Here is a 14,988-nt window from a genome sequence, read left to right on the forward strand (position 1 = left end):
GCACTAGATTTTAGCTGCTCATTAAAATAAACTTGAACATATATAATAAAAGCATTTTATATTAAAAAGCGAGGACCGAAGAAAAGTTAAATAACTAATAAACTTAAATCAATCTCGTTTTGTAGTATTTACTGGTAATAAAGTACTACATTTAGTAGGTTTTCTATACCCTCTCAGGCTCGATGACCACCGTATTCACCTTGATGTTTTTGTTTTGGCCAACAAAACTAGCCGGGGGAAAGTTCAATATTTATCGCTCACCTGAATTGGGTCCATTGCTATTGGGCCTGGCCGAGGGAGCTCCATCCCGGGCCTCCACTTCGAGGGCGTAGGCGCCCTTCTTCTCCCTGTCGAAAACGGTCTTCGTGAATATCTCGCCACTTTGCAGGTTGATTTCGAAGAACTCCTTGCCCTCGTTTCGCGGCGAATCGACAATGTAGTAGTAGACCTGCAACACACGGAAACTCTGGTTTATTTCTGCCCGATTGTCTGGTTAATTAAAACCTGGCTCTGCTACACACACACAACATCAAAAGGACAAATTAAGAATTTAAATCGGGTAGCGAGAGTGAGGAAATGGAGAAATTTAATTACTGCTTCGGACATTAAAGAGGAACGATAATGATAATCAAATCCCGTGACCGCTTTTGGGGCGAAAGGCGGGACTATAAATGAAAACGCTAATTAGTGCGGACATTTCGCGCGTACATGCAAATTACTTGGCTTGAGGACACAAAAAAAGAAGAAAAAACAAAGAATGGCCAACGCCAAAGTGCCATGTTATTATAATCGCAGGGGCGGCTTGAGGGCTCTGTCTGAAAGACCGGACCCATCTCCCATCCCCAACCTTTCATCACAAAGCCATCGCCCGCGGACAACCGCGTTCTGCATTTTGCATTAGTTTTTCTCCCAGAGCCCCCTCGTCCCGGTCCCTCAGCAGGGGCTTAGCACACACTTGGAAGGCGTGCAAAAATGCTAACTCTTTGACATTTATTAGCCAGCTGCCAGCTGATGGCCAAATGGACGAAGGACGTGGTCAGCGAAGGAGCGAAAAAACAATTACAAAGGCGTGAAAGGGTCGGTGAAAGTGGGGTGGTGAAAGGCCCTGGTTGGACGCAGAAACTGGGTAAAACACGAAGATGGCGATGATAATGGTAATTTAAAGGGATTTAAGAGCGCTCCTTTGAGTGCAAGTGGATGGCCAGATGAAGGGTTTTAGGAGAAGCTGATTTTCTCAAGCCTTGGAAATTAAATTTAAGATGCCTTATTAGGGGGAATTGAATATTAAACTATTGAATGTTTGATTCCTCTTCCTACTGCTGCCCTGTTTTAAGCCGGAAAATGATTTAAGCGGGTTTATTTTGCCACTTTTCGCCTTTCGGCCAGCCACTTAGTTCCCTTTTCCTCTCCCTTTAATTTGCTATGGCAATCGGCAGGCATTTCCGCCGATTTCCCCCGATTTCCCTCCTCTTCAGGGGGTGGTACTCCTACTGGTGCTCACCTGATTATTCGGGAATGTGCCGTCCTTGTCGATGGCGTTCACCTGTGTCACTTTGGTGCCAATCGGTTCGCCCTCGAGCACCGTTTCCTGCTCGCGTTCCGTGAATAAAGGTATTTCATCATTAACATCCTCGAGCATTATGTAAACGGTCGCTTCCGATGCCAATTGCTGGGCCCCGTTGTTCTGCGAAAAGGGAGGCGGAAAAGAGTGGGGAAAACCAATTTAAAAAGGGTGTATATTTTATTTTTCATACTTTTTTCGGCCTGCTAGCTGTTTGTTTTTTAATTAAGCAAAAAAGTGTGTTTAATGAGTTCCGCTAGCCGCTTTTTGCGCCTGACAAAATATTTGTATATTAATTTGTAATAAAAGTTGGCTGATTAAAAAATTATTGAAATCCTTCGAGGCGCGGGAAAAATACTCTCGCTTATAAAAACCTTTTTCTCCTTAATTGTATTGACGGGTATTCGAGCTAAGTGCGGTTTCACCCTTTGTCGGATGATTGATTACACACTTGGCATCAATCAACGCAGCCAATCTCACAGGCAACTTGTCATTTATTAGTTGTTTTACGGCCAGATTGTCCAGATTGTATTTGCCCAATATTTGGCATTCCCATTGCGTCATTAGGTTATTAATCAATGCATACGAAATCGATATTCATACATGCACGCATATATATAAGCACATGTTTACACTAATGTTGACAGCAGCCAGGACTCTGATGGAGAGGAGTGCCGGTATGAATTATTTATTTTATGCTCGTTCCATTTCCCGAGTAAACACATGCGTTTTGCCAGGCCCTTAATTAGACTTGTTATTGACCATCATGGGGTTTGGGCCAAGAACTTTGATTGGCTGCCAGCAAGAGCTTAATTCTAGTTTACACACTGTTTCTAGAAACCCGATTCATTCAATTATAAAAGCAATTTAATGTATGGAATTTAATTTTATGTAAGAAACACCCTTCTAAATCTATTTACTATTCATCTCCTGTATTTTTTAAGGCTATGTTTATATTAAAAAAGTGTTCGTTAATTTGTTCCGGCAGCTGAATTACAATTCTAAATTATTTACCAGTTTTAGCACCAACCGCAGGTCAAACAAAAAATATATTTGACATGTTTGCCCACCGCAGGACCGAGTAAAAAAGTGAATTAAAAATTAACGCGAATATATTGTCAAACTAATATGCGGAAATGTATGCATTCACGGCTTGCCCAAAACCGCAAACTGTTTTCTAAATTCATTTGGAAATTCGCTTCCCATCCATGAACCATTTTAGGCCCACCAGGGACCATTAGCCTTTGGCGGTCCATTTGCAGGCGATGAAACCTAAACCCTGTGATATTTAATTACCTGCACATCATCGTGTGCAGAAGCGTGTGAAACCTTTTCGCAATTGAATTTTTACAGCATTTCATTAGGCAAGTTTGTGACGATGAACTGCGGCTGGCGGCGGAATTCCCATTAATATTTCAGCAGGCGGTTTATTGGTTTATTTAGTCTGGCATTCAATTTGTCCTTCGCTGAATGGCCAAACTAATGAGGAAACGCTAAAACTTGACATTGATTGGGAATGCAATTGATTACCGCTCAGCCGCGAGCTGTCAGTCAGTCAATCCGGCATTCAGTCACTCACTCAGTTAGTTTCTAATGAATTCGAAACGAACCGGAGCTCGCATTTGCATTTTCCGGGCAGGAAACTCGCGCAAGTAATTAAAACTTTTCAAATCAAATAATTACAAGCGTATTTGGAAGTCATTCTCAAATACAAAAGTCAAATACATGTCTAATTGGGCCTAAGACCGACTGGAAAACTTTCGGCTGCCGTCTGAGATGGGTGCAAACATTGGGCAACTTTAAATTGAATTCGCTGGGTCTTTTTCCCTCCCAACTCACCTCAACACGTATGGTTAAGTTGTACTCCTTGATGCTCTCGTAGTCCAGCGGATGATTTACTTTTATGTCTGCCCAAGTGTCGCCATTGTCCGGTCTTTGTTGCAAGTAGAACGTGTGAAACTTGTTCGTTTGGGCCGTTGACCCGGGCATCAGTCGATAGAAAACCGTGGGATTGCCTTCGATACCCGAACTGCAGACGATGTGGCCGGGGGTCAGGTGTAAAACAATGGATAATATTAGTAAGGCCGAATTTACATCATTTTAGTACACTCTTGTTAGATACTTGCTACTTCAAATTATGTTTAGGCTACAAATTAAAGGGTTATACGAATATTTAGTTTATCAAAAATCAATTTAAAATATGAACCAGAGCAAGAGAACGGTATAAGAAGGTGGAAAATATATATTCACTAAAAATACCCAACTTTCTCTTGCTCCAAAAAACATTCATACATTCACACACACAAAAATACGTCTTCGTCAAATTTTTAAACACATGCGACAGGACAAAATACAAAAAGACGACGCATGAATGGAATTCCTGCTCTAAAATTAGGTGCGGCCAAAATTTGCTTTGTGCGCTTTAAAAATCCGTACAGAAAAAATTGTTAAAGCGACTTTTGTGCAGTTAAAAAAGTGAAAACCGAAAAAACGAACCGAATGCGCGCCAAATGGCTTCAAAAAGTCTAATTGCCATCTGGCTGTTTCGGGAATGGGTTCGGCACATGATAATGAAAAACAAATTAGGCGCAAAAAAGAGCAAAGTATATACGCGGTGTATATATAAGGTATATGTATATTATTTGAGCCTGGACAACACTTGCAGCTGACAGAGGAGGGCGGCGAAAAAAGCCTTCAGAACAGGTCTTAAGAATAAATGAAAACTGTCAGGACTGCGCAAAATGTTGCCAAGGACAAAAAACGGCACAAAAAATTATTGTTGCGAACAAAAAACTCATGGCGGATGGTGGGCGGGGAAAATGGTTGGGAAATCTGTGGATTGCATGAAATTTTCTTGGAGGTTTCGTTTTGTCTTGTAGTTGTTCTGTGATTGGTTGGTGTGAGTGGATTTTAATTTCATTGATTGTGTTGGAAACCTAAAATAAAGTGTTTCGAAACGATGTACTCATTTGCTTCTGTACACCGAGCACACAAGGTATTTGCAGGTCGCTTGCAGTTTGCTTAGAGCCTAAACTATTTTCTATTGAGTTGAAAGAATCATAAAAATCATAGAGCTTAAATCAACACTTCTAGCTAAGAGGTCTCTATATAAGTATGTACGAGTATATGTATATGTACTACGCCCTCGACCTTGTTGCGTTGGTTTTTGGAGCCCTTGAGGACTCACGGCGCCCCAGGAGCAAACACAATTATTATGATATACGCGCACGCCGGGGAGTCCTTCAGCCCGGCCCGCCCAAACACTTAACCCTCTCCTAATGGCGCCCAATGTATATATACATATTGTTAACAAATTTCTGTGCTGGGACATGACCAGATAATTGCGAAGAGGAAACTCAGGAGGAAAATGCTTCTCATTCGAAATAATTTAAACACATAAAAAACAGAGGCGAGAAAAGAAAACCGAAAGCAGAACCCAAGCACGTTTAATAGATTGTGATTTCCTAAATATTGCGCTGGGGAACAGAAAGTGTACTTAAGGGCACTAAACTAACGCCAAACAGCAGCTACAGATTCAGAATCAGGCTCAGGTGTGTGCAGGTGCGTATGTGCAGTATATTCACGTTTTTTACACTCTATTCGCGTTTGTTTTTATTTTCAACGTGGCCTCTCGGCTTAAGTGCATTTGCTTTAGTGCGGCAAGATAGGGAAGAAGTGCTGGGTAAAAAGTGGGATTGGATAATATAAAAACTGACTCGGACTGACGCATAATTAAAATGCCAGTGCCATGTGGTTGGCTTGCCACGAAGATAAAACGCTGCCCGGGGAGATCCAGGGCGAAATAGTGTCGCAGAGGGTCAAAAGTCATTAAAGTCGGCAGCTCCAAGTTTTTTAATTGCAATTATAAAAAACAAAACTTTGTTTAAAATAAACTTTCCATTTTTTCGCCATCCCTCTTTGCCAGAGTCCAGGAGGCGACTTGTATATTTTATTTTTTCCCCCAGCTTCCGCTAAGTGGCAGGTAATTGAAACTGACCCAGCTCATCATGCGGCAAAGGTTGGCGACAAAGCCAACTTGCGTGCCATTTCAAGTTTATGCAGCACTTGCATGAGTCCAAAGGGAAAAGTTCTATTTTTCAACAAATCCACGATTAGCTGTGGGAAAATAAACTGGAGTCTTACAGCAAAACTACTTTGAGCTTTCTGAAAGAGCCACCTCATATAAAGGCTTAAGTTTGTGTTATAAATAATATGCTTAACAAAGGGGAATATGGAATATAGCCAAATATATAGTTATAGAACTTTGTTAACCTTAATCTGAAGGTACGTTCTTATATACCTAAATACATATAAGCTAGCTCATACGAATTCCTAGCGTTAAAAGATATATATTGCTCTAAAAAATAAGTTATAACATATAACTCTGTGCGTTTTAATATACATGTGTGTCTTGTGCAGTTTTAGCATATATTGGGTGTATATTTCACTGGTGCAGTTTGTGCTTTTAAAATGATGAGGGCTCTAAGGGAGAGATGATTCTGGGAAGGTGTAACTAGTCGGGTGATCACATAAAATAACTAAAGATTGCGTTTTTACGCAACTATTTTGAAACACCATTCAAAGGCAATTGCAATAGCTAAGGAACATCTAGAGCAAACATTCAGAACACACAGAAATTAAGGGCAAGACATGACACAATAACCAATAATGAATGACCAAAAAAACATCTAGAATTATATTTAAAAATATATGTAATTCTTAAAACTGAACTAAGCAAAATGGAATGAAATTTATTTCATGTTTGATTTTTTTTGTGATAAACTTTGGCACGAAAAATGAACAGACCTGGCTTTGATCGAGACGACTTTGCCGCCAACGGGCATATTTTCCTTGACATAAATGGGCCCATAGACAGTATGATCCCAGACGGGCGGATTGTTGGCACGATCGACCACATCGATTTGTACTTCAACAGTACGCGATAATGGCGGATAGCCCTTGTCTTGGGCCATGGCCTCTAACTTGTATGTCTCGCGCTGTATTTTATATACATTTCACGATCAATATATCAAAAATCGTTTGGTTTTTATTTCAAAATCAAGCAAGGCGTTGCAAAAATGACACACGCGTCGATATTGGTTGGTAAATACGATATTGGTTCAGGAAAAAGGCAAAAAACAAAATGATATGTAATATGGTTGAAACCTTTTGTGTAAAGAAGTTTAAAAAAGGTTAAGTATGAACATTTTTTCTGGGTCAAAATCAAAGTTAAATTGTAAACCAACACCTCTTGTTAAAAAAGTTAGAAATAAATTGAAAAACGTATAAAAGAAAGAATTTTAAGTTTAAGGCCTTAGTAAAAAGTATTCTCAAATGCAGTGCAATATTTAATATGGTCTCGACCCTAGCCTTCAAGAAGAATTGTTATATTCGTTGAGTAAATATTTGTAGCAGTAAACTGAAAATGACAACTAAATATTTAATTTAACAAACTGATATAGGGTTTTGTGCACTTTATAAATACAATTTTCATAGCATACTTTACACAGTGTGCTGCGATTATAATTTTTCGATTTCGACTATTGCTTTTTAACATTTTTGAACACTTTGTGTAGTTACCTTTCTTCCTCTAGCTTACAACTAAACTGCAACCTTGCTTGGCTTATGTAGTATAGGGCGATTTGTCACGGTAAAGAAGCGTATTTTTCAAATGAAAACCAACACCAAAAATTTCATTACGATTCTCACAATATTCCAGGCAGTAATTTCATGTAGGGGATTTGAGTCATTGAAGGGGGAATCACAGATCCAATTGGTAATGCGTGTTTTTGGAGGAGAGAAGGGGAGAAGACTCGGCAAAATCCAAAAAGATGCTGAAGGGCAACCGCATAAAAAACTGATTGCTCGCTTCAAAATCAAATACACACCGGCAACAAAAGTATTCAATAGTTTGAATTGTTCCCATTTCTAATTCGTTTTACAGATTGTTAAGGACTTTTGGTTGCCGTATTCGCTAAGAGCTTTTACGATATGCCAAAAAGTGAGCATTTGCACTGCAAGCTCCTGTAACAGTGAAAACACCGTATGTTAAAAATACTGAAAGCTTAATCCTAGGTTAGCCAATTGTTATTCCAGTGTTACGCTCAAAAAATGGTATCTAAACTAGGTTTAGGGAGACCGACAGCTGTTAGACTCGCAAGTTAGGTTTAATATTAGTTTTGGTGTTAGGTGTTGAGTTCTCGTTGGCTATACAAACCTTGCCTTAACCGATGTTACAACCGTACCCACAGTGACATTCTCGCGGATGTGAATCGGCCCGTAAATGCTCTTATCCCAAATGGGAGGCTTATTATTCCGATCGACGACATCTAACTCAACGTCGACATCGGCGGCCGAGGCGGGAGTGCCCTTATCGGAGGCGCTAACCCTCAAGCGATATCGGTCACGCTGTTGATTGATTTGATTGAATGGGTGAATTTCGATTGAAGCAGTAGTACAGTTTGGGGCCAAAATGTTAGCGTCAACAGCAAAACGTGGGTTAACATTGCAAGGAGTAGTCGAGAACCGAACCCAAGTGTTAGCATTGGTTACGTTTTGGATTGTGTATCGGGTTCACGTTACGATTACGTATTTGATATGTGCATAATGTTAACGGAACAACTTTCAAAAACTATCCTTTTTTCAAAAATATAAAAAAATTATTCAGAATTGGTTTTCTTTTACGAATTAAAAAAGCTTTAGTTGCAAAGGTTGTTCTGCCAGCCTTATACACATGTATTTGATGACATCGTTGTTTATATGTTTTATTTCAATCAAATGTCGTAACAAGTATATGAAACTCAAAACAAATTAAATATATAAATAAACATTTAATAAAAGAGGATATATATTTAAACATTTGGGGACGGGCGGGATTAGTAAGGGTGATAGCGTTGTTATAGGGATTTTTGTGGATCGGTTCACATAAATGATTTGTTCTTTTGACGAGACTATTTCCTTCTTAATTTTGAGTTGCCCTGAGATGAAGTGAAACTCAAAGTGTCTCAACTATTTACATTTAATGAAATGTATTATGTTTCTTGAGTTAGTTTCGCTTTTCAGGTTAGCTTACAGTATTTGTTTTTAATAGGTTTTTTAGGGGTTAGCACAGTTAAAGTAATTTTATTTACTTACTGGATAACAACCCTAAATTGTTTTTATTTTCAGTACCATAATTTCGATATGTAAAGATAAACAGTAAATCAAAATTGAAACCATTAAAATGCCTTCATCATTTTACTTCTCACACATTCCAAAAATTAGATAAAACAAAAGAATAAAAGTGCAGTTAAAACAAAAATACTTTAATATATCCTAACAATATCCGTAAACAAATATTTGGCCTCATTTTTCATGGGCATGCAAATGAAATGTTCTTCAAAAATGGATATAAACATTGGTTTCAAAAATTTAAATTAAAGCTATGGCAAAAATACTTAAATTTTGCAGCAAGAGACGTTCAAAAAATTGCATAGTCTCGACAAAAAGTATTTGTTTCATTTTGTTTTTGGTTTTTTTTTGGGAAAGTTTATTTTGGGTAAAAATTAAAAGGAGGCGATACAAAATGATGATATTAAAAGGTAAAGCTATAGTTTAAAAATTTGTTGGTAATAACCATTAAAAATCGGTTACAACGATGCTCAAAAATATTCGTGATCGTTTCGGGGTTTACTATTCTTTCTGAAATGTTTATAGTATTTACATTTTTCTTAAGCCTATGAACCTGGCACCAACAAAAAGCAGTAGGTCTGTTATAAGCATGTTTATCCCAACTTCTGATACTTAGGGGTTCCGTTTTTTTCGCGTTAGTTTTTATTTGTTTCAAAAAATGTTAAAAATCAATTTTTTTTTTGGCATACTTTGCACGTAGTAGGTTTCTTTCTTTGGCCAATTTTACGCACTATAAACTAAACAAAACAATGGGAATAAACTTAAAACATTTGCTTAAATCGTATATAAAGCAGATTTCGATGGATGTGGCAAAAAAATTGCACTGCTGGCACATCATATCCTATTTCGCCTAAGACTATTTTGCGGACTTGTAAAACTTTGAAATACAAATGAAAGTAAGAGTGCAGTTTAAAGTGAAATCATAAAACGTAATAAAAAGATTGATAGATATAGGTACAAGCCGCTAGAACTGACTAGAACTTGGTAGATGCTAAGCATCTTTCATTTAATTAGTTAGTAAAATAAAAAGGTTGTTTTTTATAAATTAAAAGTTTGAAATTAAAGTAAAATACTTGGTTAGTTGGGATCTGGCAAACTCATAATTGGGGAAATATATGTTTTGAAAATTGTAAGGGCCAAATGGAAAGCAAACACTTACGTCAAGCGGTTTCTTCAGCACAATCCAACCGGATTCGGCCTGAATTTCAAAGTATTCCAGATCGTTGGGATTGAAGGGGGCGGTCAGGCTATATACTATAGCTCCGTTGTTGTCGGCATCTTCGTCGGAGGCGGAGACTCGGAGGATGTTCGTGCCAATACTGGCATCCTGTTTTACATTTTCGACGTATTTCTGAAAGATTATTCCTTTAGTATTTGATCTTAGTTTTAATTCATTATTTCTATCGCTCACCTGACGATCAAAAAGTGGGGGATTGTCGTTGACATCTGTGATCTCCACGGTGAAGGAGCAAACGCCTTCCAGACTTGGGTCGCCCTGATCTGTGGCCTTTACAGTGACGGATACAAATTTTCCATCATCGCCCTCGCGATCGAACACCTTGTTGGTGGACACCTCTCCCGTTTCCTCGTCCACTGTGAACTTTGTTCCCTTCTGGTTCGGCTGCTGAACAATCGAGTATTTCACCTGTCGCAAGAACATGCAAAATGGTTTAGTGATTGACACAAATTGCGATTAAAGCTGTTGAGGGGTTCGACCTCCGCACACGGCATGCACTCTGCAGTGCATTGAACTTGGCGGGCACGAAAAGAAAATTATGACCGAATCTCGTCATGAAATCTCCTATCGCTTCCACACACATGCAGGTAATTCAATTAGGTGTGGGTAATCATGTTTGCGTTGGCCTCAAAACACAAATAACGTATAATTAATCAGGTTGGCCGACCGAGCGGGGAAAGTAATTAGGGAAAGGATAATCAAAAAAGGCCTTGAAGAGCCCTTTGGCTTTGGTAATAGCCGGAGTATAGCATGTACATCTAAATTAGTTAATGCACAAATTAATGGAAATTTCCCAGTGCTTAATCGAGATTAAATGTGGCTAATATCAGCCAAAGAGCTTTTGTTTTAGGGATACTTTGTAAGTGGGATGCAATTATATTCCAAAGCCTAGTTTTTTATAGAAACCGATACAATTGATTGTTGCTTTTATGCTAGCTTCTTAATATTCTAATTAGTTTTTTATTCACACCTGTCCATTGACACCCTTGTCCTCGTCGGTGGCCACCACTTTAATGACGGGGCTTCCGTTGGGAGCACCTTCCTCGACCTTCGGATAGTAGGTACTGCAGTCCTTGAACACCGGCTTGTTGTCGTTGACGTCGGTGATGAAGACCACAACCACGGCGGTGGAAGTGTGGATAGTTTGATCGCCATTCACGCAACAGGATCCATCGTCCATGGCGGTAACGTTCAACTCGTACTTGTCCCTGTCCAGGGAAATGGCTTTGTTGTGCAGCCGGATCACACCGGTTATGTCCTCGATCACAAACTGACCCGACGAAGTGCCGCCGCCCACGAATCCGAACCTGACGTTGTCGCCATCCTTGTCGGAAGCCACCACAGTGGTAACCAGAGTATTCGGACCTGCGTTCTCATCCACATTGGGGGTGTACACTTGCTGCGAGAACTTGGGCTCCTCGTCGTTCTTGTTTTTGGTGTAAACACGGACCGTGGCCACTCCAGACTTTGGCGGTTCGCCCTTGTCCTTGGCAGTGACTATGAACTCGTAGTAGGCATTGTTGTTGTCCGCATCCAGTTGCTTGTTGTTCACGATGATTCCATTGGAGTCCACGGCGAAATGGTCATCGGATACCAGGTATTCGATTTCGGCATTCGATCCTGAATCTGAATCCATAGCCTTAACCCGAAGGATGCTGGTGCCCAGTGGAATATCCTCGTCCACATTGTGCGCCTGGTAATCGGGCAGCTCGAATTTCGGGGCATTGTCGTTTACGTCCGTAACGCGAATGGTGAGCTGAAATTTAAATTGAGAAGGTTAGTTTATGCTTTACTTTTTCAGAGAAATGCTACGGCAAATATGGCTTAAAAGCTTTTTTCATCTATCTGATAATGGGTTAAAAATCAAGGGTCCATAAAGAAATGGAGAGAAATTCATTAAAGCAAAATTAAATATCAACACGCTTTTAAAATTTGAATTTCACCAATTGCTATTTTCAGTCGCTGATTATTTACTAAAGCTTTTCCCCATCTTTTCTGCACCATTGCCGCTCGACATGGGTTTTCCATTCACTCACATCAACGGAGGTGGAGAATCCTCCCGAGTCCTCGGTGGCTGTCACAATCAGCGAGTACACGTGCGGCTGTCGCAGATCCTCAAAGTCCAACTCCTTGGCCAACTTGACAATGCCCGACGTGGGTCCGATGTTGAAGGTGCCGGCGCCCTGGCCCTGGGCCTTCAAGGTATAGCGAATCTCGCGGTCTGCGAACGACTTGGCCTTAATCGAAATGATGCTGAAAGGATACGGATACGGATACGGAAAAAGTTAGCAGAGGGAAATGTAAAATTTGCTTGCATATTTTATGTCCATCCACAGGCCACTTCAAGCTCTGCATATATGTGCTTGTCACTCGCTCCACTGCCTTTTGACAGTTGTTTTCCCATCGGAATTTCAATGAAGACAAACACCCACCCACAGTGCACCCACCCACACACATGGCAGTCTAGTTCACATTGCTATGCATAACTTTTATTGGCAGACCCCGAAATTTGCATACAGTGACGAAAAATGTTTAAATTTGAAGATAAGTGTGACCAACACACTTTGAGATAATAAGTGGGACCAACATTCTGGCTGTTTGAATTAGTGTGACCAAATTATTTACTTGCTAAGATAAATATATTGAACTTGAATGTTTAAATTTAGCATTTTACTTTCGTTACTTTGGTGTGTTTGCTTCTCTCTTTTTATTCAAACTTACTCGGAGTCCTTTTTCTGGTTTTCTGGGATCTCGGCCTCATAGCTGGGCATGTAGAACTGGGGAGCGCGCTTGCCACCCACAATCGAGAGGCGCTCCTCGGGGGTGCTCTGGAACCTGCGATCGTCGACCTTTCCATTCTGATCCTCGGCCTTCACGTACAGCACATACTCCATATCCAGTTGAAACAGGTCCGTGCCCCTGGTCCTCACCACTCCGGATCGCTCGTCCACCTCAAAGCGTCCGCCAGTTCGATCGCGCACGATGAAGTAGTGGATATTGTGGTCGGTATCGGGATCTCGGGCCTGGAGCGTGAAAACCGGAGTGTTGGGTGGTGCATTCAGCTGAACCACCGCCTGCATGGGCAGCGGGCGGTTGATGAAGTACGGCGGCTCATCGTTCACATCCTTCACCAGGATTATCACACGCTGGTTGTCCGTATACTTGATGCCAGCTGAAAAACACAGGATATAGGAGGGAGGTTAGACATTTCTGTTTTGCTTGCTGGCATGTTTGTGTTTTGGCTTTTTCGTTCGGTTTGGCCGAAACTTTTGCCTTTGTTGTTACAGCTAATGGATAGTGGTTGGGGTGGTGTGGCAATAAGGAAGGGGAACTTCCCCCTCGTAATTCAAGGCTCTCGGATTTCAGTTAAGCCATTCAAATGCAATCAGCCGGAAAAGCAGCCCCAAGGCAAGGCCGAAGTCTGGCACGAAATGCATTCTCTTAAAGAGCACATTAAAGGGTTTTAATATTAATGTATTAAATCTTAAGAACAAACTTATTTGAGCTTTTAAAATGTTGCAACCTTTAATAACCGTACTAAGATTACCCGAACAGCCTTTGAACATTGGTAGGGTAAGGCTGGCCATTTAGCTTATGGATTTCTGGACCTAACGAAATGCCTCAACTTATAATTTGCACTAAACATGCACACAAAAAATAGTTAAAGTTGAAAGAAATCAATAAAAGGCCGAGGAAAGAGAAAGGTAAGGAAGTAATGCAGGGGTCGCATTTGTTCCCTCTGCTGCCTTTGCAAAAATGTCTGCACCGGAAAATTCCAATCATGTTGTTGTGCTCCTCCCTGTTTTTTCCTTTTTGGCTGGGGCAAACAAGAAGCGGTGAGCGCGGGGAACCCCAGGCTGACGGACGCTTATTAGAGGCGAGTGTATATTTTTTTTGCAAAAAAAGGGGGATTGTGGGCGGTGGAAGGTCGGCAGAAGTAGCGGGCAAATAAAGCAGACGATTTACCTGCCCCCTCAAAGAACACAAAGAAATTCAAGCAATATATAAAAGGGGCAGCATGAAAAAATACGAAGAAAATAAAGGAGAAAAAAAGAAGTGAACCGAAATGGGGGTGAAGCATGTGTAATTTCTCAAGAGCAGCAAAGTGAATTGTAAACAGGTAGCAGAGGCTAACCCTTAACCCGTGCAAGCAAATATTGCAATTGAAACAAAGACGCTACGCGTCAAAGAGTTGGCCAAAAAACGAGGGAAATAAACAATATTTTCGCTCAACAGATTGCAAGGAAGTTGCAAGAAAAAAGTTTTGTGCCAAGCGCATAAAGAAAATGCCATGGGTTCGGGTGGAAAACGGTGAGGCATAACTTGGCAGAGTTATTTGCTGGTTCTTGGCAACTTTTGTTATTTTCCTGCCAGCTTGGCATTGTAACGCTTTTCTATGGCTCATTGTGCTAGTGCCAAGCAGGTAAATCAGAATAAAGGAAAAATAATACCGTTTTCTACACACATATATAACTTGAAATTTAAATAATACGAAGCGAGTTTTATTGTCATGAGTGTGTGCGAGCGGTGCTAATGTGCACTGGGCTTCTCCACGAGGGAAAAGCAGCAGCCAACATGGCGGATTTCCGTGGCGACAATGCACACGATGGGTTGGAAAACGGTCGGTGGAAAGCGGGGGAAAATGCCTTTTGTAGTCTGGCCATAGAATAGTGTGTGTGGCAGGATTAAAATGGGGGGAGCGGCAGGATTTTCATTACGTTCGGCGCTGCATCAAGCATGAATAAATGTGATTTGTGATTAAGTTTTCCATGGATAAAACTGCAAGTGCTACGCTAGTTGAAGTACGTTTAATAAGAGCTGGTGCTGGATTTTTTATGAAAAACGGGCTGTAACCAAGGGCAGCGGCTTAGCATGTATCGTTTTTATATTTTTTATAACTGTTTCATTCATTTTTACTTTACTTTGGACGATATATTTGGGAATTTTGTAAATATATTGATTTACGGAAATGCAAAATTTGTAGGAGGGTTTTCAGTACACTTAAACCTTTATAAAAATA

The 14,988-nt window shown here is 40.4% G+C and overlaps 1 protein-coding gene across 10 annotated transcripts in view; it reads right to left on the reverse strand.

The window, feature by feature from the left end:
• The window catches only part of LOC108033637 (neural-cadherin), a 124,858-nt gene that overhangs the window by 55,315 nt on the left and 54,555 nt on the right, over window positions 1-14,988 (reverse strand). For 6 of the 10 annotated variants that reach the window (XM_050885448.1, XM_050885446.1, XM_050885444.1 and 3 more), the window contains 9 exons: window positions 12,690-13,140; window positions 12,005-12,221; window positions 10,939-11,724; window positions 10,143-10,376; window positions 9,891-10,082; window positions 6,368-6,558; window positions 3,401-3,590; window positions 1,502-1,684; window positions 262-448 (listed from right to left, as the gene is read on the reverse strand). In XM_050885448.1, the coding sequence (XP_050741405.1) occupies window positions 262-448; window positions 1,502-1,684; window positions 3,401-3,590; window positions 6,368-6,558; window positions 9,891-10,082; window positions 10,143-10,376; window positions 10,939-11,724; window positions 12,005-12,221; window positions 12,690-13,140 (2,631 nt within the window). Of the gene's footprint in view, window positions 1-261; window positions 449-1,501; window positions 1,685-3,400; window positions 3,591-6,367; window positions 6,559-7,778; window positions 7,970-9,890; window positions 10,083-10,142; window positions 10,377-10,938; window positions 11,725-12,004; window positions 12,222-12,689; window positions 13,141-14,988 lie in introns of all 10 variants that reach the window. The other 4 variants (XM_050885447.1, XM_050885445.1, XM_050885443.1 and 1 more) reach the window with 1 other exon arrangement.

This window comes from Drosophila biarmipes, chromosome 2L (genome assembly GCF_025231255.1).
Source record: "Drosophila biarmipes strain raj3 chromosome 2L, RU_DBia_V1.1, whole genome shotgun sequence".
Lineage (NCBI taxonomy): Eukaryota > Metazoa > Arthropoda > Insecta > Diptera > Drosophilidae > Drosophila > Drosophila biarmipes.